Genomic DNA, 27,831 nt, shown 5'->3' with positions numbered 1-27,831 from the left:
TAAAGGCAAAGGTTGCTGAAGCATACGCACGTTTCCCAAATTTATCCATCTCCCTAGACTCCCTGTTAGGGGTATGGACAGAGGAACTTTGTTTAGCAAGTTCCTTCTTGGTGGCCGCCGCCACCACAACCACAGCATCCACAGAAACCTCCTTACTCCAGAATTCCTTCCCAATAGGTGGAGACCGAATCTGATCTGAATTGGCTCAACTGAATTAGGTTACTTCCATCATGCCCGTCTCTAGACCAAATTAATGAGCTCCTTGGCGGGCAGAGTAACCCAGGAGGTAGACAGGCCAGTTCCAAAGGGTTCGAGAAATACCGACTCCTCTCAAGAAGGGTTGCTGGAGGATCAGCCACCTCTCTGCTTAAGGATCTCAAGAATGTCTCCAAATGAGACAGCTTCTGGAGGGGATTGTGTGGACCCTTCTCCCTTCATCAAAATCAGTATCCTCAGTGATTGACTCTTGTGAGCAAGTGCCTCCTCTTGCACTTCCTCTTCCTAGGGAGTTCCTCAATGGGATGTTCCAGTGAAGTATCGGAAGAGATTGTAAAACCCTGTTGGATGGTCTGGGGGCCTTGAGCTGGTTGCCTCTGGCATAGAATAATGTGGCACTACGAGCAGACACATCTGGGAACCAGGTGGGAGATCAGAGGGGGTTGGATCCATCATTCCTGCTGGAGCAGAAAACACTTTCTTCACTACCTCAAAGGCAGATTGTTCCAGGGAGAAAGATAACGGATCAGAGAAGGAAGGCTTCTGGACCATTGCTTCACTCTGCCCCAAGAGCAATCTCCCTGAGGCAGAAGTCAGAGCTGAGCTGTGCAATGCAGAGGTTCTGACAGGCAGAGGTGTCTCCAAAAACTTCAGAGTCAATTCCAATGCTTCAGATCCAACAAGTCCACTTCAGCTCAGAGAATCATTCAGATCCAAAGTAGTCAGAGCTGGTATACTCAGAGAAAGCTTCAGCTATGAAGATAAAAGCATCTTCAGATCACAGCCAGACAGACTGTAAGGTTCTGATTCAAGGACTCTAAAACAGCTGGTCAGATCAGAGAAGGTGCAGCTAAAGGTGGTGCAGTAGATGGATGGGCTTCCTAACATGACTGGGTAGGAGCCAGAAAGTACAGTTTTGTACCTACCATAAATGTAGATGTCCGATAGATATGCAACTGCAGTCCTGACATATGGGTTGTCCTGCCTCAGGCAGCCCTTTGGTCGGCCGGATTCCAAAGTCTGGGTCCGGCGTCGGCTGATGTCACCTCCTCCCCGACGTCAGAGCGGCTGGGGTATAAAGGCATCCGCCGACGCCATCTTCTTCAGTGTTTCTTGCCCCAGATGCCAGGTGCCCTCCAAGGAAGACTAAATTTTGTGAATGGATAAGTAAAAATTCCAGACATGCACAACAGTAATAAACAGATACACCATAACAGATATCCCCAGCTAATATAGGAAAGGGGGAATGGACCCAAGGAAAAAAGCAGAGGGGTAGGAGGGAGGGAAAACCTGACTGCAGTTGCATATCTATCGGACATCTACATTTATGGTAGGTACAAAACTGTACTATGTCCTTCAAGAATGCAACTGCAGTCCTGACATATGGGTTGAATACCATAGCCAAGCTGGGGGTGGTAGGATCTAAGTAAGGGATGGTGTAGCTAAAAGGCCCTGCAGGACTGCCGAAGCAAAGCCTGCTCGGGATCTGGAGTATAAAGGCAGGTTGTTGTGTTTGGTAAATGTATGCACAGAGTTCCGTGTAGCAGCCTCTAGAATGTCCTTTGTAGCCACTCCTCTTAGAAAGGCTGTGGATGTGGCTATAGCTCTGGTTGAGTGTGGCCTAATATTGGCTGGCACACCTTTTCCATGGAAAGAGTAACAGAATCTGATGCAGTGTCCAATCTATTTTGAAATTGTTTGTTTGGAGACTGCCTTTCCTTGCACTCCAGCAGCATAGGCTACAAATAGTTGGTCAGACTTCCTGGTGGTCTTTTGTTCTGTCCAAGTAGTAGCGTAATTGTCTGTGTATGTCCAAAGTATGCAGCAGCTTTTCCCCTTTATTTTGAGGATTGGGAAAGAAAGTAGGCAGGTGGATTGCTTGATTTAGAGACACCCTGGATATCACTTTTGGCATGAATGAAGGATTGGTCCTTAGAGAAACTCTGCCCTGATGAAAAATGAGAAAGGGAGGTACTGCCATGAGGGCCTGTATCTCCGAGACTCTTCTTGCTGAGGTAACTGCCAACAGGAAGACAGTTTTCCAGGAGAGAAATTGCATTTCTGAAGATGCTGCTGGTTCAAAAGGAGGAAGAGTTAATTTTTCCAAGACGTAATTGAGGTCCCATGTAGGAACTGGTGGTTTTCTGGGAGGTTTGATATTCTTTATCCCTCTTAGAAACTGTCTTAGCAAGGGATGCGAAAACACAGGTAGGTCACAGTTGTAATTTGCTGAGATTGCTGAAGCATGAATTTTAATGGAAGAATATGAGAGGCCACTATGAAACATTTCTGTCAAGTATTCTAATATCTGAGGTATGCTCATCACTGATGCATCCTGGCCCTTCTTGGCATTCCAGATGATGAATCTCTTCCACTTGGCCGAATAGGTTTTTCTGGTGGAAGGTCTGCGTGCTTCCAGCAAGATTTCCTGAACTTTTTCGGAGAGGGAGACATGGGTCATAGTCATGGAACCCTCCAAGCTGTCAGCTGCAATGTTTGCAGGTTTTGATGAACAGTCCTGTAATTGTGCTGAGTTAGGAGCAGAGGCCATTGAGGAAAGGGCCACGGTTTGGTGCGAATTATGCTCAGTAGCAAAGGATACCAGTGCTGCCTTGGCCAGTCTGGAACTATCAAGATTCCTTTTGGTTGTTCTGCTTTGATCTTCAGTAACACCTTGGTCAGTAATGGTAGAGGAGGGAATGCACAAATTGTTAGGGTATTCCAGCTGAAGGAGAGAGCATCCATTCTCCAGGCTAGAGGATGGTGTGTCCTTGAGCAGAACCTGTCCAGGTGATGATTGAGATGAGAAGCAAAGAGATCTATGTCCGGTCTTCCCCATGCAGTTATTTGTGAGAAAATGTGTGGATGCAGCATCCATTCGTGTGGATCCAAGAAATTTCTGCTCAACCTGTCCGCCAGAACATTGTCCTTGCCCGGAACAAACTGGGATTGCAAATGGATGTTCAGTTTCAGGGACTTTTCCCAAAGAGTCATTGTTAGTCTGCAGAGGGGATACGAGTGAGTGCCTCCTTGTTTGTTTATATACCACATGACAGTGGTGTTGTCTGTCCTTATTAGCAGATGACCTTGTTGAAGAAGTTTTCCGAAGGCTTCTACTGCATGTATCACTGCCAACATCTCTTTTTGATTTATGTGCAGAGGCATTTCCATGGGAGTCCATTGACCTTGAATGCATCTGCCCTCCATGTGTGCCCCCCATCCATGATCTGCGGCGTCTGTTGTAATGGTTTGACTTGCTTGAGCTTTGTTGAAAGGCATGCCTTCGTTTAAATGGCTTGCTTGAGCCCACCACAAAAATTCCCTTTGCAGGCATGGAATGAGTGGTATTACGTCTTCTAGGTTGTGGCTGTGTTGAGACCATAAGCTTTTTAGGTACCATTGTAGCTTTCTCATGTGTAGTCTTGCCAGAGGGATCAGAAGAATGCAAGATGCCATGAACCCCAGGGCCTGCAGGGTCTTCCTTGCGGTCAGCTGGGTAAGTTTTGCTAGGCTTTTGAAGTAATCTGGTAAATGCTGTTGTTTCTCCTCTGTGAGGAAAGCCATTTCTGATTGTGTGTCCAGTTTTGCTCCTAGAAAAATAATCTTTTGGGATGGCAATAGTCTTGATTTTTGAATGTTGACTGTGTATCCCAAAGCTTGTAGCAACTGAATGACATAGTCCAAGTTTTTTATCAAGGTCTGTTTGCTGTCTGCTTGTATGAGGCAGTCATCCAGGTAAGGGTATATTTGAATCCCCTGGAGTCTGCAATGTGCCACTACTGATGCCAGGCATTTCGTGAATACTCTGGGCACAGTAGATAAGCCAAACGGCAATGCTGAGAATTGATAATGCTCTGTTCCTGCAAGAAATCTGAGGTATGTTCTGCAGCTCTGTCTGATTGGGACATGCAGGTATGCCTCCTTGAGGTCCAGAGTAACCAGCCAAGACCCCTTGCCCAGCATGGGAAGGAGTTGCTGTAACGTCAGCATTTTGAATTTTGGCACAAAGAGAAAAGTGTTTAGAACGGACAAGTCCAGTATAGGTCTCCATTGCTTTTCTTTTCTTGGAACAATGAACAGTCTTGAATAGAATCCCTGGCCTTGTTCCTGAGGAGGAACCTTTTCTATAGCTTTTATTTGTAACAGCTTTGAAACTTGTAGGAGTGCCTCTGCCCTTTGATTTTGTGGCAGGTTTGGCATGCCTTGTCTCGTTGGTAAGGTATGGAAGTGGAACCTGTAACCTTTGTCTATTATGTCCAGAATCCATTTGTCCTTGGTTAAAATGTGCCAGTTCTTTGAGAATAAGGATAATTTTCCGCCTAGAGGTGCTTCTCTTTGAGCCTTGGTAGGCGGAGTGAAAGTCAAGTCATTGTGATTGTCCCTGTGGTGCAGGTGAACACCCTGCTCCACTTCTCTGATTTGGTGGTTGCCATTGGCGGCCCCTGTAGGAGCCTCGGTATTGCCCTCTACCTCGAGCACGCCTGTTTTTCCCCTTTGAAACTTGTCAAGAGTCGGGAAAGGACCAATTCTTTGAAGGCCAATTCCTGCTGAATCTGGGACGCTGAACCTGGAGGAAATCCTTGACTGTCTGTACTGATTTTGCCTTTTCCTCAATAGACTTCAACACATCTTGTGCATTAGCACCAAAAAGCTTCTGTTTTTTCCAGAGGTGCATCCAGGAGCTTTATTTAACATGGTCTGGCAGTGGCTGTTCTTTCAACCAAGCATGTCTACCTATAACGGCCCCTGTCATAGCTGCCCTACATGAAGCTTCCAATGCATCATAACCACAGTGAAGAAAATGATTGCTAACCTGCTGAGTATTATGAACCAAATTCTGCAATGCCTTTCTATCTATAGGCTCAGGAGAGGCTAACTTCTTCTGCAAATCATCCATTAAGTAATCCTGGTATTGAAACATATGAAAAAGGCAGTTGAGAGACCTCATGGCAAGGGTGGAAGAGGTATAAACTTTTTTGCCCCATCTCTCCAGGGACCTAGCTTCCCTGTCAGCGGGCAGAGGGTTTTTGGCCGAGGAAGTAGCCACTCCTTTGGGGCCCTGTGAAAGTTTCTAGGTCCACAGAGTGGGCCTTAAATAGATGCTTATGGGTTTCCGGGACCCTGTAATATCTGTCTGGCTTGACAGGGGCAGGAGGGAGAGAATCAGGAGAAGCACTGGAGTCTGAGTATACATCATCCAGGACATCCAACACTGGAGGGATAGCTAAAGGCCTGTGTTGGGGTAACTTAAGGAAGGTACGTAGCCTTTTCCTGGAGTCAGAAAATTCCTGACCCTGCCACTGAAAATGTTCTCTCATGGAGTGGAGAACTTCAATGAAAGAAATATCCTCTGGAGGGGAGGCAGAGGGAACTGATTCCTCAGCATCAGAGTCCTCATAGGCCTGGAAGGATTCTTCCGGGGTATCTGAGTGCTCTGAATCCCCAGAGGCTTCATCTGAAGAGAGGGTGTCTGCTCAGTTCTAGGCCTTTTATCTGCAGGCGGCTGAGAACCTCTGTCTGGGTGCGGCTGAGAACCCCTGATAAGAGAGATCAGATCTGCAGCTAGAGTCATGATCTGTCTATCAGAAGAGGGGCCCTGAGAAGTAGGTTTAGGATGGGCCTTGGCCTGGCTGGCAGCCTTAGCACGTGCAAAGGCCTTGATGGACATGGATACCGGAGGCCTAGCTGCCCCACGTGCAGGTGTAACTTTGTCCACAGGAATGGTGTCGGGTAAATCTAGAGCTTCGGTTTCTGGAGGAAAATCAACAACCGGCACCGGTGAAATCTCCGGGACCGAAGAACGCGTTAAAGCGGTGTCGTCAGCCTGGAGCGGTTGAATTACCGCTTCTGAAGGGACCGATGCACTCGCGGAGGGCTTAGGCGTGGTAGCGGTGGACGACGCGGGCCGAGGATGTCGGTCCCGGTCCTTGCGTTTTTTGGTAGATTGTGCTGTCGGTTGTTCCGACGGCATGATATAAGCGTAAGATTCGCCAAAAAAAGTCTTCGGCAAATTCTGCCCGGCGCCTGAGTGTGCGCTTATTAAAGCAAGCACAGGCAGCACAGGCCGAGACGTCGTGGTCTGGGCCCAGGCAAGGGAGGCAGTAAGAATGGAAGTCCTTATGAGGTATTTGTTTACCACAAGACAAACAATTAACTTTTTCAATTTTTTCTGACATCGGCTGAGGCAAGAAAAAATGTTCCCCAACGGGGTACTTAGCTTTTAGATGACTTTGGTAACTGAAAACACAGGAGCTGACCGACCAGCACTTGCGAATTGCTTCTGCTTCGGGCACCGCGTGGCAAGAAAGACTGAAGATGGCGTCGGCGGATGCCTTTATACCTCAGCCGCTCTGACGTCGGGGAGGAGGCTACATCAGCCGATGCCGGACCAGACTTTGGAATCCGGCCGACCGAAGGGCTGCCTGAGGCAGGACAACCCATGTCAGGACTGCAGTTGCATTCTTGAAGGACATCACCACCCATCTGTATCTGCGCAGACAGGAATCTCCTCATCATTCTCTCCAAGTCTTCTTCAGTCAAACTCCTGGAAGAACAAGATGAGGCCAGGGATGGTGACCTGGAATGGGGTCTCTCCAAATAAAGGAACGGGAACCCGGGAATGTACCCGGTCCAATGACAGTGAGTACCTTTGTCCTAGGTAGAAGCTTTGGATCCATACATTTTTTGATTGGATCTGAAGGACAGTGGATCAGAACGGTCTTCGATCCAGCTTTGGCTCTTTTCTAAGCAGCAACAAAGATGGAGTCAATGAACCAGAAGGTCCTTGAGACTTGGTCAAAGACTCCTTAGATTTAGTCTTGGGAGATTGAGCCCCCCAAAATGGCTTCACCAAAGGATAAAGGAAATGACCCTTTTAATATCAGTTTATTCTTTCTGTCCACTATGGCTCTAGGGTTGAAGTTTTTGCATACTGAAACATCATCTTGGAATGGGTCCGGCCCCAAAAAGTAAATACAAAGCATGGGCATTGGAAAGGGGCAATTTGTGCAGACACTTTTATTTTTAAAACCAGGAGGCCCTCTATTAGATAAACTGGCAGCAAAGAGAAAGGAATTTTTTTTTTGACTAGAGAATAAAGGAAAAGGATGCCAACAATGGTATCGAAGACTACACTAATGGGTAACCAATATGAGGGATAAAATAGTTAATGATAGTAAAGTATTACAGTAAGTGAGAAAGGTAAGGGCATTACACAGGAGAATTTAAGAGAGAAAAACTAAGAACACACATTAGAAGACTCGAGAGCTCAGGTGGAGCAGTGGTGTAGCGGTAGTGTTGTTGCCTCACAAGAGGTTCTCCAGTTTGATTCTCGGCTGGGGTGCCTTCTGTGTGGAGTCTGCATGTCCTCCCTGCATTCATGTGGGTTTCCAGATGCTCCGGCTTCCTCCCACATTACAAAGACATGCATCTGGAGCATTTCTCCCCAGGCCTCTGCTGAAAACTGGCTTAGTTCCAAGTCTGACTTTCCCAGTTAACAAATGTTAAATAAATAAATAAAATAATGCCTTTTCGTGAAAAGCGGCAAACAATATCTGAGATATCTTAGAGGTTGGTGCATTATGGGTAAGGGAGGAGTTTAAGCACTTTTTGGTGGCCATGAGCTAAAGTAACAGCTGAGTTGGATTCGAGGATCGGATCTGAACCCAGAAGTTGAGGACAGAATGAAAACTGACAATCAGATGAAGGGTTTCTAACCTAAGCCGTGAAGATGAAGTAAGCCAGGAAGGTATGTATTTTTCAAGAGATCCTTATCTTCCAATGACACTAGAAAAAACTGACTTCTGTTTGTGGCAGTGAAGGACTACCCTGCTTCTGGCAGCAGACTGGTCCTTCCTACCCACTAACAAGCAGTGGGAGGAGTTCTGAGCTTTGACAGACTTTCAGATGGAGGGTTGCAGGGCACCACTACCAATATGCCAGTAAAGCATGTGTTTGTTGATAAGCAGCCACCCTCCTGGTCAACAAAAGTAGATAAAATACAAGTTTCATGCTTACTTGGGTAGCTAGGTCTTGAGCTTTACATCACTAGTTTACACTGTGGGGGATGTGGGGTACTGTTGTTTATGAACATCACTGTGGTATTCTACGTGGTAAGTAAGAGCACCCCAGGCTTCCCCAGCTTACTGAAAATCTAGACAGCTAAACTGCCAGCATTTTCATCAGGTTGATGTCGTATGGCACCTTAACTTAACTCAGACCCTGAATGTACCTGTATAAGCCCCAAACAAAGTTCAAGTCATTGGGCATCAGTGTCAGATGAGGATGTAAAAAGTTAGATCACTACTTGTTCCTCATACCTGCTCTGGCCAACATGTGAACTGCTTCTGGATGCATCACAGCACCTGTTGAACCTCGTCTAGGAGATGTATGTGTTGAATTCAGGAAGCCTTTAGGACGTAGTGGATTGTTCTTGCATGCTGCCTTACTAAGAACAGCAGAAGTGTATTGAGGATATGGACCGCAACAGGTTCACGAAGTCAATCCCTTGCAGAATTCCTGCTGAAGAAATTCTTCAAAAACATACATTGTTTTTGAAAATTTAAGTAAATCCTTCCTGTTGGACATTTCACACAAAAACAGGAACATTAATGTTAGTGACAATTAATACTACTGCTACTCTACGAAAAAAGCTGCTGGAATAGATGGCACATGGCATAAATGAAGTGAAAGAAGTGCAACTCCTCTCAGAACTTAAAGCTAGAAAAATAAACCCCAATTCACACAAAAGGATAAAACAGATGGTAATATAAATTTGCTAAACCATTTACAATCAGGTTTGCAGTCAATGGTTAAAATGTTTGTCTCACAATGCCAATGTCTGAGAGGAGTTAAATCTTCCTGCTGCCTCCAAATTTCTGTGCAAGTTTCTCCGGGCACTCAGGTCTCCTCCTACTTCCCAAAAAGAATGTCAAAATGATTTGCTACTCCACAATGTCAATGTAAAATAGTGCGTTAACCGGCATCTATATCACATTATTGAAAGTTTACTTAATCAAATCAATAAAGGTCAAACTTTATTGATCGATTAAGTAAAACATTGAATAACGTAAAAAAAAAAAAAATAAATAATAATAAAAAAAATTACTAAATGGCTTAAAAATAACTTTTTAAATAGAAAAGTAGAATAAAAGGGAACTTATCTGCCCAGCAAAGGAACAGCACAAGCTGACCATTGGTCCTTGAAAGCCAGTAGAGGAGCGCTCTCCAACATCAGGAAAGCTCTGAAAAGTTTGGCACCCAAACCTGTTTTATTAGTCAGCTGTGCTGACTGGGTGGGTGGAGGATGCCCTGCAGCTGTGGAAGTTGGACGGCTATTACATCATTGGCAGGATATAAGCCATGTAGCTAAAGCTGCTGCAGCAGTGATCAACATGATGAACATCTGCACATTGCCCTTGTGGCCTGGAGTTAAGACTGAAAAGCATCTTGGAGACCAGTTCACTTATCAAGTAAAACTATGAAATGTTGGAATGATACAAGTACTCACTTCATTTTTCCAAATCAGAGAGGTGGAGTGGGGGTGCAGGGGGGGGGTTGGACTGGTGCCTTTAAAGCTACAAAAGCCTATCTTTCTCATAAAACTACCATTATGGAAAACAAACATAAATGTACTACTTGTTTTTCCCTGAAAGAAGGCACTGTAGCAGCAATCTTTAGCATACTGGAAAATCCAAAGCACTTAATCTGTTAAGGTGAAAAGTTATAAATCCCATGAACATTAAAATACCAAACCGTTGCTCAACCTCTAGACAGTACGTACTGAGTATTTAATACTTTAGTAATGCAAGGCACAAATATACTGAGCCAACACCTTTCTGAAACCGGCAGCAAACGTAGCAGCACCTCTACTGAAATGTGCCTTCACAGGGCCATTAAGTGTTCTGTTCTACTTAATGCAGCAAAATCCAACAAGATGGTCTAGCAATACTGAAAGGATCAATGAGCCTAGTTTTGCCACTTACTGGACCGTTTAGTTGGCCGGGAAATTTCTAAGGTGATTATTACAGGCTCTAGGTGATTTGGTCACATTGACTAATGTTGATTTGACACCCCAACTCAACGTAAAACTGGGAAAAATGGGGTTCTGATGACATAAGATGCCCTCTTCTATTTATTTTTTTCATTTTGAGACAAACTAGATGCTGTACTAATTCAAGGAACAAAAATCACTTGAGGCATAAATCTGTTTTAATGACACTCTTACTGTGGAAAACAGCTGGTTCCCTTTCTATAAGCCTTAAAATTCAGAAATATTTTTTGCTTAAAAACTAACTGAATCAAGTTCACATGGGTCTAATGTCAGTTTCTTTAGCAAATGCTTAAAATTGCAAAAGCAGGTGATAATCGTTTTAGTGACCTAAGATAAAATACCATTTGAAAAAATTCCTAGCAAAGAGATATTAGATTTGAGGATAAACTTGGAAACAAACAGCAAGAGGACACTGCCCAGGTATACAATACAATGACTTAACAGTAAGTTTTGATTTAAACAGGGGATTAAGGAATAAGGAACTAGACAGGACAGCTTTATAGGGTAGGGTAAATATTTGTCACTTCTGTAACTAAGACTCTTCTTGCAGAAATAATTCTGTCTCCTTTTAACATGCAAAGGACGTCTGAGGATAAAGTCAATGACTGGCATTAAAAGCAAATCCTTCAAACCTAAAGAGCCCAAGACTGGGGTATGACTCACTGGTTGTTGCTCAAGGATGTAAGCACTTCTTTAAAAATAACTTAACAGTTGGTGATCAACTGTAATCATAAGGTTAACAGAGGTCAGCCAGGTCACCAGGGTGCTAGCAGTATTAGACCGGCACAATTTCTGACAAGACTTCATGACTTGAGACTGATGTCAACAAAACAAACAGTGACTTCCACAGGAAATAGAAAATTATATAAGCTTTAGAGAGAGAGAGACTGAAGTGTGCAAAATTGCACAGATTCAACACAATGGTATCCAGCCCGACCAGACCCCCCGACCCCCCGGAACATTTTCAGATTCCAAAGCAAGTAATAAACCAGATGTAAAACAAACTGCTGCAACTGAACCAAAAAAAATAATTATGAACAGTGTTGGGAGGGGGGAGTAGTAGCAGAGTGCTGTGTAGATTCTGAGGAAATGGTACCAGCAAACAATTAAAGGACTGATCTGAAGGTTTTGTACGACTTAGCAACATTTTTAGTGCTGGCCAATGTACATCAGGGTATTGAGGCACAGCCTGTTAGATTAAAAAATAAGGATTAGTGAGATTAAAAGAAAAAAATGTAGGCAAAATCCATTTTTAACACCACCCTTAATATTTCTATGTTCAATGATGAAGTCTTCTTAACTTCTCAATTGCAGAAATTAGCTGTTCAATGGACAGTTTTTAAGAAACATCAGATGGAAAATATTCTTGAAGAGTCCAACTCATCATATCATTGTCAGGATTAAGTACTTAAATTTACAGAGTCAGAGAGGAAATTTCATACATGGAATACCTATGGATTATTTTTTTCTTTTATCCTGCCTTGCAGTCACAAGGGTAATGCTTGCTGGCCACCACAGGGACCATCAAAGGACAAATGTTGAGGTTACACATATGGACCATGTTGATCCTTAAAGAACCACTTTTTTCAAGACAACGTGATGGAATAATGCTGAGTACTGAACCATTATCACAGTTTCAGATCCCTTTATTGAATTTGTGCATACATTCTTAGTGGACAACATTTTGTAGCATACAATCAAGTAGGTAAAGCACCCCGGCTCAAACTAACACATGCAATATCAACAGCTCTTTCACACCAAGAACCAGAGATAAAAGCGATGTGTATGCGCATCAAGCAGTTCAACAGAATTCCAGTCTTTCTAAAACTGTGTAGTCTGCAGGGCCAAAAAGAGGCGTTTCAAAGAGTTAACTGATTCTGAGTAATGTGCAATACAATCTAGGTCCCTTCATTCACTGCTGACAGGCTGACTAAAATGTCAGTAATGGTGATGCATCAATCAATCAATTGTTCTGACTAACAAGACTATAGACAGCGCCACGCAGCATTGCATTTATGGGGCAATTGCACAACACATCAGCAGCAAATTCTGTAATTCTGTAGCACAGGACCTCTGTGAGCCTGCACAAGCGAAAAAGAAATGCTGGGCAAAATCTTCAGGAGACTAAATGTGTCACAAACTGAGAAAGTCCTATTGTTACACATGTACTACCCTGAAATCAGATCTACTGTTTCACATTTCCAAATCTGATTATTTGATCCCACCATATTCATTCATGTATGTTTACATAATACCTGGATCTGAAACTTTTTCAATGTGGTTTGTAAAAGAGTAAAACTAACCACAGTAACCAACTTGCATGATACTAGAACACAACTTGTAAAACTACATTACTTACATGTAAAGCATTATGCTCTGCATTTGTAAAAACAGGTTAATGCAAGGTTACAAAATAATGCAGTTAATATTATACCTTTCCACCAATTAGAGGGAGTACATGCATCTTCCCTGAATGGTTGTCTTTCACCGATGACACAATAAGACAGGTCCCACATAAGATAACTTGGCGTCTAGTCCATCTGTTCACAGGAAGTTGCATTTTTCCTTTCCGAACATTAAATATTCCAGTAAGCTGGATCCGTTCAGAACTGTCAATACTGTGAGGTTTCCCTGAAAAAGCAAAAGAAAACACATTTGAGGAACATGGGGCAAAACAACCTGCCTCTGCAGAAGTCAAATGCTCTTCAACTGTTTAAGAATCTGAAATAATCCTTTCTTCATAGGCTCCATACTCACAAACACATGAAATGATAGGACTACAAACAGTACAAAGACAACATATACGTTATAATTTATTCAAGTTAGAAAAGCAAATAAAGTGCAGTTGTATTCAGAACTTACCTTAACTGCAGATGTTCTAGTATATTCCAAACTAAATCCAAATTTAAACTTAGAGATAAAGCCTGGGACAAATGGCGAGCCACTAAGGCACCCCTAGATCGTATTAAATTCCAGCAGCTTAGAAATGAAATGAAAAAAGCCAGCAAACTGGACAAAAAGAACTATTTCTGTCACCTCCAAGAGAAACACCAGAACAACCCAAAGAAGTTTTGGGCTGCCTTAAATAATCTCCTCCATCCTGGGAAATCAGGTACCCCTACCCCTGAGACACTTATTGGCAAAAACCCAGAAGACGTAGCTAATACTTAACTCCTTTACTGAAACTATTCAGTCACTAGCCAATCAACTACCTCCTCCTTCCTCTCCCCTAACTAACATTTCTGAGGATACATTCCCCCCCTTTAAATTACAGCTTATACCCACCTCCTACATTAGAATCTTATTGAAGAAACTTAAACCAACCACCCTCTCGGCAGACCGACTCCCAGCGGAATACCTACAATTAGCAGCAGACGCTATAGCCTACCCTATCTCTATCCTGATTAATAGAACTATTACCGAGGCCACCATCCCCTCCATCTGGAAAATATCCTACGTCATACCACTCCATAAGGGTGGCTCTTCTACTGAACCATCTAATTACAGACCTATAGCAATATTGTCTCCAATAGCCAAAATCATGGAAAGATGTGTTCATAAACAATTTCTCCATTACCTCACCCTAAACAACCTATTGACCAAATTTCAACATGGTTTCAGACCACATCATAGTACGACCACCGCCCTCCTTTCTTTTACTGACTCAATTAATAAAAATCGTAATAACAGAAAAATATCTTCCGCTCTCTTTCTTGACTTGTCAAAAGCCTTTGATATGGTCAATCACCAACTACTTCTCCACACGCTTGAAACCTTCCACTTTGATACTTCAGCTCTCAACTGGTTCCTTGCTTATCTCTCTGGAAGGCAACAGGCAGTCCAAAGGCAAAATAAGCTCTCTCACCTATTACCTAATACCATAGGAGTTCCCCAAGGCTCCATACTAGGTCCCCTTCTCTTTTCCGTCTTTATAAACGAAACGAACTTCACTCAGTCATCCCTAAAGCCACATGCATCCAATACGCAGACGACTCCACCCTTATCTGTTCAGATGTCGCTCTCCCTGATTTACAAGTAATAACCCAACACTGCTTTGCTACAGTAGAAAAATGTCTCTCTCAGAGGAATCTCATCCTAAACCCAAAAAAACTAAGTTACTACTATTCTTTCCCACCTCAGCTCGTCCTCTAGTGCAACACTCTCCACAAGCTAACAATACTACCTTCTTCGTTCAATCTAATAATGGCACCATAATTGAACCCGATACCAACACTAAACTACTAGAGGTTACTATTGACAATAAAATTAAATTTGACTTGCATATCAGTCAGACCATAAAAGCTGTAAATAAGAAACTCGGATCCTTGTATAGAATTAAGAACTTCCTAACTCCTAATGCCAAACTAACTATCGCCCGTACCCATCTCCTCTCCACACTTCTCTATTCCTCACCTGTATTCTCTTTCCTCAACATATGTGATATTAATAAACTCTCCGTGACTTATAATCACATTGCCAGATTTATAACAGGGGCTTCTTATAGAACTCACCACTGCTTTTATCTAAAGAAACTTGACTGGTTAGAACTACCCAATCTTCTCAAACTGAACCAACTCTCTGAAGCATTTAAAATCATTAAGGAACCTGACAAAACCCCTTCACTGAATAATCTACTGACCCCCTACTCCAACCTAAGCAGTCTTCACTCCTCTAACAGATCACTGGTCCAAACCATCAAATCCAATAATATGGGCGGCGATGCTCTCTTTGCCAATTCTATAGGAAAGGTTTGGAACTCCCTCCCTAATAACTTAAGACTTACTAACTCCCTCTCTCAATTTAAAAAACATCTTATACAATTCTTTAAGGCACATTGGCTATGCTCATGTGCAAATCCAGACTAGTTTCCCACTGATCTACAGCATATCCTACCCTACTTGAACAAACTTGGGTATACCTCTTTTTTTGGCCTCAAATAATTCGTAAATAAACTGACTACTAATCCTATTTAGTTCGTTCTACTGTAATCAGTTTCTCCATGATCTCTTGGAACCCTGCAATGGTGTAGAACTTGTATCTGAACATAGTAACATTATTGTCTCTTGAGTTGTATTTGTATTTTTGAGTTGGATTTTTGCTGTGCTGTTGATACAATAGTCAAGCCAAGGAAAGCATAAAAAATGTTAATTTGTTTTGCCTTTCATTAATGTACTTGTAAACTTACGTGTATTCTGTTTTTCTCTGTGGAGCTTTTCTCCCCGGGCCTCCGCTGAAAATGGACATGTATCCAGTCGGACTATCCCGGTCAACAAATGTAAAATAAAATAAAAATAAAATAAATATTCACTGTTGGACCTAGATGGCTGGCCTGACTTCTGGTGTTTTAACCCTCCTCCACCAAATCTTTGTCCGACTTCCTCCCACTCAAACATGGATATTAGTGGTAAAAGAGGAATGTTAGGAAAATGCCATTTTCTGATCTTTCTTGCAATGGTTCAACAAGGAACTTATTTTAATTCCCAGTATACAAGTGGACCTATGAATCTTATTCAAATGGACAAGTATTCACCTACAAGATCCCAGTCTGCCTCTACAAGTCCTACACAGAGTCAAAGGAAGGAAACAGCCTGGTGTCCTAGTCAAAGTCAAAGGAAGGAAGCAGCCTGGTGAAGAAATAAGAGGTGGTTTTAAAATCAAGATGAAGATGATACCCACCCCAGCCTAGGATGCCCAAGCAAGATAAAGGGGATAGTGTAAGGAAATTGGGACTGTAACTCCAACCATCTACATCTACAATTATGTTAAGTTTTTAATAATTGTACAACGTGCTTCATAACATTCACGGATGAAGTCACCATTTCTGGGAAGACTCCCAGAGCTTATGGGTCAGTGAATGGCTGGCCCTGACTGACCTTATCAACATGAAAAACCTAGAAAATGGCCATGACAAAACCTACCCTGGCCACGGATGCAGAGCTTGAATTGTAAATTTGAGTGAATGTGTCAAGAGAAGACCAGATACCTGCTTTCAGACCTGACCAGGTACCAATCCAACTCAGGAATGCTGTGGTGGCTACTGATGATCTAGTGGAATGTTCCTTTACATAGCCTAGCACCAGCTTCCCATGAAAACAGTAACAAATCCCAATACAGTGGGAAAGCCATTTGCAGAATGACAGCTTACCTCTTCCCTGCATTTTTCAAAGGAGACAAATACTTTATCTGGTTTTCTGATTCCCTTAACTCTATCTCAGCCGTATATGTATGTTTAAGGCAGAAAACATCTGCCTACCTTGCGGGGGGGAGGGGGGACAAGCAGGTGAATAGGCTGATTCTAGAAAAGTTGTCACCATTTTGGGCATGAAAGTAGAGCTGTCATGCAGAACGACTCTGTTCTTGCGGAAGATAAACATAACACTTTATTGGCCTGCAGCTCAGAAATTCTTTCAGATGATGTCACAGCCACCAACACCTTCAGAAGTACTTTAGGGGAGCTGAACCAGCAGGTTCAGAGGGGACCAGAGAGTTTTTTTAATACAAAGTTAAAGTCCCATGATACAGCAATTTACTTTTTGAGTGAATTGCATGTCTAGAAATATAGAGTACAGGGGAGGGTCTAAATGCAGATGAATTGTGATAACTGAAACGTGTACTTTCAAAGAGGCACAACAGTGCTAATTTGTGAAGGACTAACAGGTAGTTGAGAAAGGCAGACTCACCAGCTGAATTAGGATGCTGGTCTCCAGCATGACACCAGAGGCAGAATATTGCTTCCAATTTGCTAGGCATGATTTCTTTGTATTTTGTTTCCTAGTACCCTCGTTATATGCAACACTTCCTCTGAAAATGTGCTTGGATAGAATTAATGAATGGTCTTCCATGCTATCGGCCTTAGCTTTCTGATGTTAGGATGTAGTAATGATCCTTTATTTTGTGTCTACAGGTCCATTTGCTGAGGTAATGGCACCAATTCTCACATGCTAAATTGAGGAGGAGGGAAAACAATGTTTCCTTTGCCGAAAGGGGGCAAACTGGAAAAAAAATTTAGTCTGTCCTCCTCTATCTTTGATAATACCCAGGGGATCAGGGATGATCAGTAGGAAAAGTACAGTTTTGTACCTACCATAAATGTAGATGTTCGAAGATCCACATTGCTGCAGTCCTAACACTTGGGTAGTCCGCTGTCCCAGTCGGCCCGAATACCAAAGTATAAGGCTGACGTCGGTCAAGGCGCATTTGTCTGACATCAGGACGTCAGGGTACAAATGCGCATGACCGACGTCATATCCTCAGTCTTTTCTTGCCCCAGATGTCAGAAGACCCTAAAAAGATAAGGCCAAAACCAAAAAACACCAAAACACTCCTGTACCTAATATATGTACAATATATACCAATTTACAAAAAATAGAACCTCACCCACACAACCACCCCTAAACACAGAGGGAAAGAGGGAGGGAAAATTGGACTGCAGCAATGTGGATCTTGAACATCTACATTTATGGTAGGTACAAAACTGTACTATGTTCTTCATCTCACATTGCTGCAGTCCTAACACTTGGGTAGAATCCCAAAGCAGAGGTAAGGGAGGATGGCTAAACTATAATGAAACAGGAGCTGCCAAAATGCCCTGCAACACAGCAGTGGCAAAACCAGCCCTGGACTTAGAATAGAGAGGAAGGTGGTAATGCTTGGAGAAAGTATGCACTGAACTCCAAGTAGCTGCCTCCAAAATATCCTTAGTTGCCACTCCCCTTAGAAATGCTGTTGAAGTGGCAGTAGCCCTAGTGGAATGAGGCCTAATCCCAGCTGGAATCTCCTTGCCATGATGGGAGTAACAAAATGCAATGCAAAACCCAATCCACTTAGATATAGTTTGTTTTGACACAGGCTTGCCCTGAGAACTCAAAGCAAAAGAAACAAACAACTGCTGAGACTGCCTAAAATCCCTAGTCCTGCTTAAATAATAACGCAACTGCCTGTGTACATCTAAAGTGTGCAAAATCTTTTCCCCTATTTTGGGGATCTGCATAAAAAGTAGGCAAATGAATAGTTTGGTTTAAAGCCACACTAGAAACCACCTTAGGCATAAATGAAGGATTAGTGCGTAATGATACCCTATCCTTATGAAAAATCAAAAAGGCTCAACCGCCATAAGGGCCTGCAATTCAGAAACCCTTCTTGCAGAAGTAATGGCCAACAAAAAGCAGTCTTCCATGACAAGTATTTCAAGTCAGCAGTAGCCGCAGGCTCAAAAGGTTGTAGAGTAAGTTTCTCCAACACAAAATTGAGGTCCCAAGCAGGAGTAGGAGCTCTACGTGGGGGTCTTATATTCTTTGCCCCTCTAAGAAATTGCTTGAACAAAGGATGAGAAAACAATGGTGGGTCACAATCATAGTGAGCTGAAATTGCTGCAGCATGAATCTTAATGGAAGAGAAAGACAAACCTTTGTCCAATAGCTCAGTAAGATATTGAAAAGCCACACTCAAATTAGGCTCAGAAACATCCAAATCCTTTGCTGCACTCCAAAATAAAAATCTCTTCCATTTTTCTGCATACACTTTACGTGTACTAGGTCTTCTGGCTTCCATAATCACATTCAAAACTTGTTGAGGAAGTTGAGACCTGCTGTGGTTCAAAACAGAATATGCCAGGCTGTTAGATGAAGAGAGTGAAGCTTGACATTGAGTAGATGACCGTCCCTCTGAGACAAAAGGTGTGGAATTAAAGGTAAAGGCCATGGAGGCTTTCTTACCAGATTGCTCAGTAATGGGTACCAGTGTTGCCGAGGCCAATCTGGAGCTATCAAAATCATCCTTGGCTTGTCTTGTCTGACCTTTAGGAGTACCTTTGGGAGGAGAGGCAGAGGTGGAAAGGCATACACATGAAGATTTTCCCAACTGACCGAAAGAGCATCCACTTTCCAAGCTGTGTGATGAAACCTCTTTGTGCAAAACTTTGGCAGCTGGTGGTTTAGTGGAGAAGCGAACAGATCTAAGTCTGGAGTTCCCCATGACACTGTCAATTTTTGAAATACATGAAGATCCAGTTTCCACTCGTGGGGATCCATGATTTGCCTGCTTAACACATCTGCTAAGGAGTTCTGTGCTCCTGGCAGAAACCTTGCCTGAAGAGTAAGCTGCAAGCTGAGCGCAGTCTCCCACAAAATCATTGCTTGCCTGCATAGAGGATAAGAATGTGTTCCCCCTTGCTTGTTGATGTACCACATGACAGTTGTGTTGTCTGTTAGAATCAACACCTGCCCTGGAAGAAGTAACTCCTTGAAAGCCATCAATGCAAACTGGACTGCTAACATCTCCTTCATGTTGATATGTAGATGCTGTAGTCTGGCAGGCCACTTGTCTTGTATCCACTTTCCATTCAGATGAGCTCCCCAAGCTATGTCTGAGGCATCTGTCGTTAGAATCTGACTCGCCTCTGGCGGGTCACAGAGAGTCCCTTGTTTAGGTGACATTCCTGAGCCCACCACAAAAATTCCTTTTGAATGCAAGGTATTATTTGAATGACAGTGTCCAGATCCTGGCAGTGCTGTGTCCATACATTTTTGAGATACCATTGTAGCTTCCTCATATGCAGTTTGGCATTGGGAAGCACCAGAATACAAGATGCCATGAACCCTAATGCTTGAAGGACTGTCCTTGCAGTCAGCACGGACTGATGAGATAGTTGATGGAAGTAAAGGGATAGACTCTTTTGTTTGTCCGGGGTTAAAAAGGCCATCTGGGCTGCTGTATTCAGTCTCACACCCAGAAAGCACATGTCTTGAGAGGGTACTAGACTGGACTTTATTTCGTTCACAGAATACCCCAGGCATCTTAGCACTGCTAACAGAATACCCCAGGCATCTTAGCACTGCTATCACATATTCCAGATGCTGAAGAAGCTCGTCCTTTTCTTGAGCCAGAATCAGACAGTCGTCCAAGTAAGGATAGATTTGTATTCCTTTTAGCCTGAAAAAAGCTACAACTGGAGCCAGAACTTTTGTGAATACTCTGGGAGCAGTAGATAAGCCAAAGGGCAATGCAGAGAACTGATAATGGGAATTTCCAGCTCGGAAACGCAGATACTTCCTGCAACTGAGTCTGATAGGCACATGAAGGTAAGCCTCCTTGAGATCTAAAGTTACCATCCAGTGATCTTTGCCCAGCAGAGGTAAAAGCTGTTGTAACGTCAACATTTTGAACTTGGGAATGTCCAAATAAGTGTTGAGGATAGACAAATCCAAAATTGGTCTCCACGTGTTCCCCTTTTTTGGTACTAGGAACAGGCGAGAATAAAATCCTAGGCCCCTTTCTGGCACAGGAACCGGCTGAATGGCCCCTATCTGGAGCAACAGAGAAATTTGCTTGTGAGCCTCTTTTCTTTGTATAGGAGGAATGTCTGGCATGCCTCTGAAAGGAGGCAAGGTATGGAAATAAAACCTGTAACCGTGGTGAACGATATCCAATACCCATCTGTCTTGGGTAATAACACTCCAATTTTCTTTGAAAAGTGCCAGCCTTCCTCCCAAAGGTGCTGCCAGACGAGAAGGCTCTGGCAGCTGAAAAGGCAAGTCATTGGGTCTGCTTATGAAAGGACTGACCCCTGCCCTCACCAGAAGACTGGGCAGGCGAACTGCCTGTTCTAGGCCTAAAAGAACCTTGAGCTCTGCCCCTACCACGTCTAGATCTACCCCTAGACTGAGAATCATAAGAAGGATAAGTCCACCCCTTAGTAGGCCAATTTCTACTAAACTTTGGAGGCTGAACCTGCAAAAAATCTTTAACAGTCTGCATAGACTTAGCCTTGTCCTCCATTTTCTTCAAAACTGCGTCCACAGGCGCACCAAATAACACATCAGATTGTAAAGGAGCATCTAAAATCCTTGTCTTTACATGTTCAGCTAAATTCTGATCCCTGAGCCAGGCGTGCCTGCCACCCTCAAAGAGGCCTGTACAGCATCAAAACCACATTGCAAGGAATGCTTACCCACCTGCTCAGAAACATGAACTAAATCCTGCAACTCTTTACACTCAATACCTTCCGCCAGAGCATCTACCTTAGACTTCAATTGTGAAAGGAGATAATTTTGGTATTTCAACATGTGAAACTGGCAATTCAAAGCCCTCATGGCTAAAGTGGAAGAAGTATACACCTTTTTCCCCATCTATCCAAAGCCCTTGCCTCTTTATCAGAAGGAACAGGATTTTTAACAACAGAAGCCTTAACACCTTTAGGGCCCTGAGAAACAGTTTCTGGATCTGCCCTAGGACTCTTAAAAAGATACTTATGAGCTTCAGGCACCCTATAATACCTGTCCGGTTTAACTGGGGCAGGAGGCAAAGAATCAGGGTTCAGGGAAGCCTCTGCAAAAACATCCTCTACCACATCCAGCACAGGAGGTATAGCTAAAGGCCTATGCTGGGGTAGAAACAAAAATTCCCTAAGCCTTTTCCTAGAATCAGAGAAATCTTGACCTTCCCATTTAAAATGCTCCCTCATGGAATGAAGAGTCTCTGAAAAAGAAAAATCGTCAGGAGGAGAAGCCGAAGGTGTAGAGTCATCTACATCAGAATCAGAATAAGGAGGATACTCCTGCAAGTCTTCAGCCGAAGACTCAGAAGCCTCCGAACACTGCTCAAAACTCTCAAGCTCAGGTTCCACCCTAGGTCTCTTATCAGGGGGGGGGTATAGAACCTCTAATCATAGTAATCAAATCTTCTGCCATTTTAAGCATATGTTTCTTAGGCAGAGACCCTGAAGAACTAGGGGAGACCCCCACTGAAGTTAACCCTGGCCTGCCTCTAGAAGGAGCCTTGGAAACAGAAGGGGAGGGCCGAACCACCTTAGGAAGGGAGGGGAGAACAGCTACCTGAGAAGCCCCTTCAGCCTGGCCTACCTCCTGAGAGGACACATCTTGTAACAGTAAAGTCTCTCCCTGAGAATCCAAAGGAACTTCTGGTAGAACCACCGGCTCCACCGAGCCCTCTAAAGAACCGGCGTCCGGGACAGGCGGTTCTTCCACCCTAAACTTCGCTGCTTTGTCTTTGCGCTTTTTAGGCGAAGGCGTGGAGCATCCGACGGCATGTTGTAATTACAACGCTTCCCAAAAACTAACCTGGCACAATCTAATCTTCTCTTAATAGTGCGTTTGTTAAATCTAGCACAAGAGCGACAGCCAACAACGTCGTGCTCAGGCCCTAAGCAAGGTATACACAATGTATGGTAATCTCTATGAGGTATCTGTTTCCCACAAGAAATACAGTTATTCACTTTTTCTGACATCCGGTTAAATACTGAGGCAAGAAAAAACCTAAATATTCCCCAACGGGGTACTTAGCCAACTTTGATTCGGTCTGAAACTCCGACTTCAGAAAATTTCAGAACGCCAACGTGCACTCGCAATACTGCTTCTGCATCGGACCATGCGGCAAAAAAGACTGAGCATTTGTACCCTGACGTCCTGATGTCAGACAAATGCGCCTTGACCGACGTCAGCCTTATACTTTGGTATTCGGGCCGACTGGGACAGCGGACTACCCAAGTGTTAGGACTGCAGCAATGTGAGATGAAGAAAGTACAGTTTTGTACCTACCATAAATGTAGATGTCCGAACTGGATAGCATCTGCAGTCATAACAACTGGGTTGTCCTGTCGTCAGGCAGCCCTTCAGTCGGCCGGATTCCAAAGTCTGGGTCCGGCTTCGGCTGATGTCGCACTTCACCCGACGTCATCTCTGTTGGTCTTCGGGTATAAAAGCATCAGCCGACGCCATTTTCCTCAGTGTTTCTTGCCCCAGATGCCAGTAGCCCTCTTGAAGGCTAAAATTTGGATAGATGCCAATGTTTCCAAAAAGATAGAGGTAAACACAAAAATAAGCATGTATGTACATATATACAAACAAATACACCATAAAAGACTCCCCACCAGCTAGCTATTAGGAGGGTAAACACCCTAGGAATACCACAGAGGGAAGGAGGGAGGGTAATCCTGACTGCAGATGCTATCCAGTTCGGACATCTACATTTATGGTAGGTACAAAACTGTACTATGTCCTTCATGGATGCATCTGCAGTCATAACTAACTGGGTAGAATACCATAGCCAACTAGGGAGGAGGATAAAAGTAGATTATGGTGTGTTTAGGATCCCTTGCAGTACAGCAGTGGCAAACCCTGCTCGGGATCTGGAATATAGAGGCAAATTATAATGCTTGGCAAATGTATGCACGGAGGTCCAAGTAGCCGCCTCAATAATGTCTTTGGTTGCCACTCCTCGTAAGAAGGCTGTGGTAGTGGCTGTTGCCCTTGTAGAATGAGGTCTTATGTTCTGTGGAATTGGTTTTCCATGGAAGGAGTAACAGAATCGTATGCAATTTCCTATCCATTTGGATATTGTCTGTTTGGAAATAGCTTTTCCTTCCCTTCCTGTTTCATAGGCTACAAAAAGTTGGTCAGTCTTTCTGCTATTTTTTGTTCTGTCCAAGTAGTAGCGTAGCTGTCTATGTACATCCAAGGTATGCAGTATTCTTTCCCCTCTGTTTTGTGGGTTGGGAAAGAAGGTAGGTAGGTGGATTGCCTGGTTTAAAGACACTCTGGATACCACCTTAGGCATAAATGTAGGATTAGTCCTCATGGACACTCTATCTTGGTGGAAGATTAGGAAGGGTTGCACTGCCATTAAGGCCTGTAGTTCTGAAACCCTCCTTGCTGAAGTAATTGCCAGTAGGAAAGCAGTTTTCCATGACAGGTGTTGTAGGTCTGCTGTTGCTGCTGGTTCAAAGGGTGATAGTGTCAACTTTTCTAGCACAAAGTTTAAGTCCCAAGCTGGTAATTGTGGTTTCCTTGGAGGTTTTACATTCTTGATTCCTCTGAGGAACTGCCTGAGCAAAGGGTGCGAAAAAACAGGTGGATCAAAGCTGTATTCTGCTGAAATAGCTGATGCATGTATCTTGATGGAGGAGTAGGACAGGCCTGAATGAAGAAGTTCGGCCAGATACTCCAGAATGTTAGGCATATCTATGTTTGACACATCTTTTCCTCTTTCCGTACTCCAAATGACAAACCTTTTCCATTTTCCAGCATAGTTCCTTCTTGTTGAAGGTCTGCGTGCTTCAAGAATAATGTCTTTAACTCTTTGGGAAAGTTCTGGATTAGCTGCTGCTATGTGATGTTCCATGCAGTCAGTTGCAACGTTTTAAGTTTGGATGTATGATGCTGTAGTTGTTCTGAGTTAACATCAAAGGCATCAGGGGTATTGGCCACATATTGTTCCGAGACATGCTCGTCAGCAGTGGGTACCAGTGTTGTCTTGGCCAGTTTGGAGCTATCAGGATTATCCTTGGACGTTCTTCCTTGATTTTTAGTAGTACTTTGTGTATCAAGGGAAGAGGTGGGAATGCATATGCTGTTAGGCCTTTCCAGCTGAAGGAGAGCGAATCCACTTTCCATGCTAGTGGGTGGAATGTCCTTGTGCAGAACGTTTTGAGCTGGTGATTGAGAGGTGATGCGAATAGATCTATCTGAGGCATTCCCCATTTCTTTGAGATGGTCTTGAAGATGTCCGGGTGCAGCTTCCATTCGTGGGCATCCGATGTGGTTCTGCTTAATATGTCTGCTAGAGTATTTTCTTTTCCCGGTACAAATATTGCCTGTAACTGGATATTGTAGCTGAGTGCCAGGGTCCACAGCTCCAAAGTCATTCTGCATAGGGGGTATGAATGAGTGCCTCCCTGTTTGTTGATGTACCACATGACTGTGGTGTTGTCTGTCCTTATCATCAACTGGCCCTCTTGGAGAAATGGTTTGAACTTTTGGATTGCCAGTTTTACTGCCAGCATTTCTTTTAGGTTGATGTGCAGGTGAAGTTGATCCTGTGTCCACAATCCTTGCACGCATTTGTCCAGCATGTGGGCCCCCCATCCTAGGTCTGAAGCGTCTGTTGTGATGGTCTGGCTTGCTTGACATCTGCGAAAGGGTAGGCCTGGGTTTGACTGACATGCCTGAGCCCACCATAGGAACTCCTGTTTTAAGCATGGAATTAGTGGGATTTCTGTTTCTAGGCTGTGTCTGTGTTGGGACCATAAATTCTTTAGGTACCACTGTAGTTTTCTCATATGTAGTCTGGCAAATGGGACCAAGATTATGCATGATGCCATGAAGCCCAAGGCCTGCAGTACTTTTCTTGCTGTTAACTTGTTCAGGTTTGTTAGTGCCAAGAAGTAAAGAGGGAGTTCTTTTTGTTTTTCTGTAGTCAGGAATGCCATTTGTTTTACTGTGTCCAATTCAGCCCAAGAATGTCCTTGTTTGGGATGGTATCAGCCTTGACTTTTGTAAATTGACTGTGTATCCCAGTGCTTGTAGCAAGTAAATGACCCTTTGTAAATCTGTTGTCAGCTTGCTTTTGTTGTCCCCTTGTAGCAGGCAGTCGTCCAGGTATGGGTAAATTTGAATTCCCTGTAGTCTGCAATGGGCGATTACTGATGCCAGGCATTTTGTGAATACTCTGGGCGCAGTAGATAAGCCAAAGGGCAATGCTGAGAATTGATAGTGCTCTGATCCTGCAAGAAATCTGAGGTATCTTCTGCAGATTGGTCGAATGGGGACGTGCAGGTATGCCTCCTTGAGATCTAGAGTTACCAGCCAAGACTCCTTGCCCAGCATGGGAAGAAGTTGCTGTAGGGTCAGCATTTTGAATTTTGGGACAATGATGTATGTATTTAAGGTGGACAGGTCGAGAATTGGTCTCCAACTTTTTTCCTTTCTTGGAACTAGGAATAGTCTGGAGTAGAACCCCTTTCCTTGCTCTGCTGTTAGGAAAGAGTGCCAACTCCATTATCTGTTGTAGTGCCTCTGTTTTTTGATTTGGAGGTAGATTTGGCATTCCTCTTTTGACTGGTAAAGTGTGGAAGTGAAACCGGTAACCTTGATCTATGGTTTGTAAAATCCACTTGTCTTTTGTTATGTAGTGCCAGTTCTTTGAAAATAAGGTTAACTTTCCGCCTAGAGGAGCTGCGATTTGTTCCCTGGTAGGCGGATTTAGGGTTAAGTCACTGTGGTTGTGCTGATGTAGTGGCAGTGGTTGTGTCTGTGCCTCTGTTGTTACCTTGCCACTGTCGTCCTCTGTAGGCACCTCCTCTGGATTGGTTTCTGCCTCTGGAACGTCTATTCCTGCCCCTTTGAAATTTTGTGGAGTCAGCAAAGGACCCATTTTTGGCCGGCCAGTTCCTGCTACACCTTGGGGTTGAACCTGCAAGAAATCTTTAACCGTTTGAACAGATTTTGCCTTTTCTTCCATTTTCTTCATAACCTGCTGGGCAGGTGTACCAAACAAACTTGTCTTATCCATAGGAGCATCTAGCAACTTAGCTTTAACATGATCCGGTAAAGCTTGCTCCTTTAGCCATGCATGCCTTCTTATCACTGTGCCAGTCATGGCTGATCTAAATGAAGCCTCCAGTGCATCATAGCCACATTTTAAGGAACGGTTGCTAACCTGTTGTATGTTATTTACCATTTCTAATACATATTTCTTATCAAGAGATTCATCAGTGGTTAGTTTTTTAGTTAACTGATCAAGCATAAACTCTTGGTATTGTATCATGTGAAACTGACAGTTTAAAGCTCTAGCTGAGAGAGTAGCTGAAGTGTAGACCTTTTACCCCATCTGTCTAATGACCTTGCTTCCCTTTCAGAAGGAATAGGGTTTTAGCTATGGTCGCGGCTACTGCCTTGGGACCCTGGGATATAGTTTCGGGTCTGCAAGTGGGGCCTTGTAAAGGTGGTGATGAGTATCTGGCACCCTGTAAAATCTGTCTGGTTTGGCAGGGGCTGGGGTAAAGAATCTGGAGCCAGCAGACATCATTGAAAGCATCATCCACCACAGAGAGAACAGGAGGTATAGCTAAGGGCCTGTGCTGTGGGAGGTGCAGAAAGGTCCTAAGTCTTTTCTGGAGTCTGAAAAATCCTGTTGCTGCCATTGGAACTGCTCTCGCATGGCATGTAAGGTTTCCCCAAAGGAGAATTCTTCTGGTGGGGAAGCAGCTGGAATGGATTCTTCAGCATCAGAATCTTCAAAATTGGAGAAAGGAGCCTCTGGCTGGTCAGTTATGTCTGATTCATCAGCAGAATCATCAGAGGACACTGGCTCAGGGGGCTCTGCCCTAGGTCTCTTCTCTGGGGGCTGAGAGGCCCTGTCTGGGTGAGATTGAGATCCTCTAATTAATGAAATTAAATCTTCTGCCAAAGTAAGCATTTGAGAACTAGAAGAGGGCCTGGTTGTGGGGGGTTTAACAGGCACTGTCTTAGTAGTCTTGGCTGCTTTAGCCCTGGCGAAGGCCTTAATGGACATGGCTGCTGGAGGCCTAGCAGCACCACGTGCTGGGGTAGAGACATCCAAGGGAATGGTGTCTGATAAGTCAGTGGCAACCACCGTAGTGGATAAAATTTCTGAGGCCGATTCAAGAGTGGTAGCAGGGGCCTCAGTTGTAGAGATAGGTTCAGCTGTACTTTGATCAGTTTTCTCGGTTTCGGCGAAACCGAGACACTCATGATTTGCTTAACCATGGTTTCGGCGAAACCGCGGACCCGAGTGTCGGTCTTTATCTT

The 27,831-nt window shown here is 43.8% G+C and overlaps 1 protein-coding gene across 1 annotated transcript in view; it reads right to left on the bottom strand.

The window, feature by feature from the left end:
• PHLPP1 (PH domain and leucine rich repeat protein phosphatase 1) overlaps nucleotides 1-27,831 on the bottom strand; it is a 1,852,281-nt gene that overhangs the window by 1,671,079 nt on the left and 153,371 nt on the right. The window contains 1 exon segment of the mRNA XM_044065187.1: nucleotides 12,702-12,898. Within this exon segment, the coding sequence (XP_043921122.1) occupies nucleotides 12,702-12,898 (197 nt within the window).

Source organism: Protopterus annectens, chromosome 3.part0 (genome assembly GCF_019279795.1).
Source record: "Protopterus annectens isolate FY-2018-M chromosome 3.part0, PAN1.0, whole genome shotgun sequence".
NCBI classification, from domain to species: domain Eukaryota; kingdom Metazoa; phylum Chordata; order Ceratodontiformes; family Protopteridae; genus Protopterus; species Protopterus annectens.
Note: the sequence above shows the minus strand (reverse complement) of the source record. Positions and strands in the feature narration are given on the sequence as shown.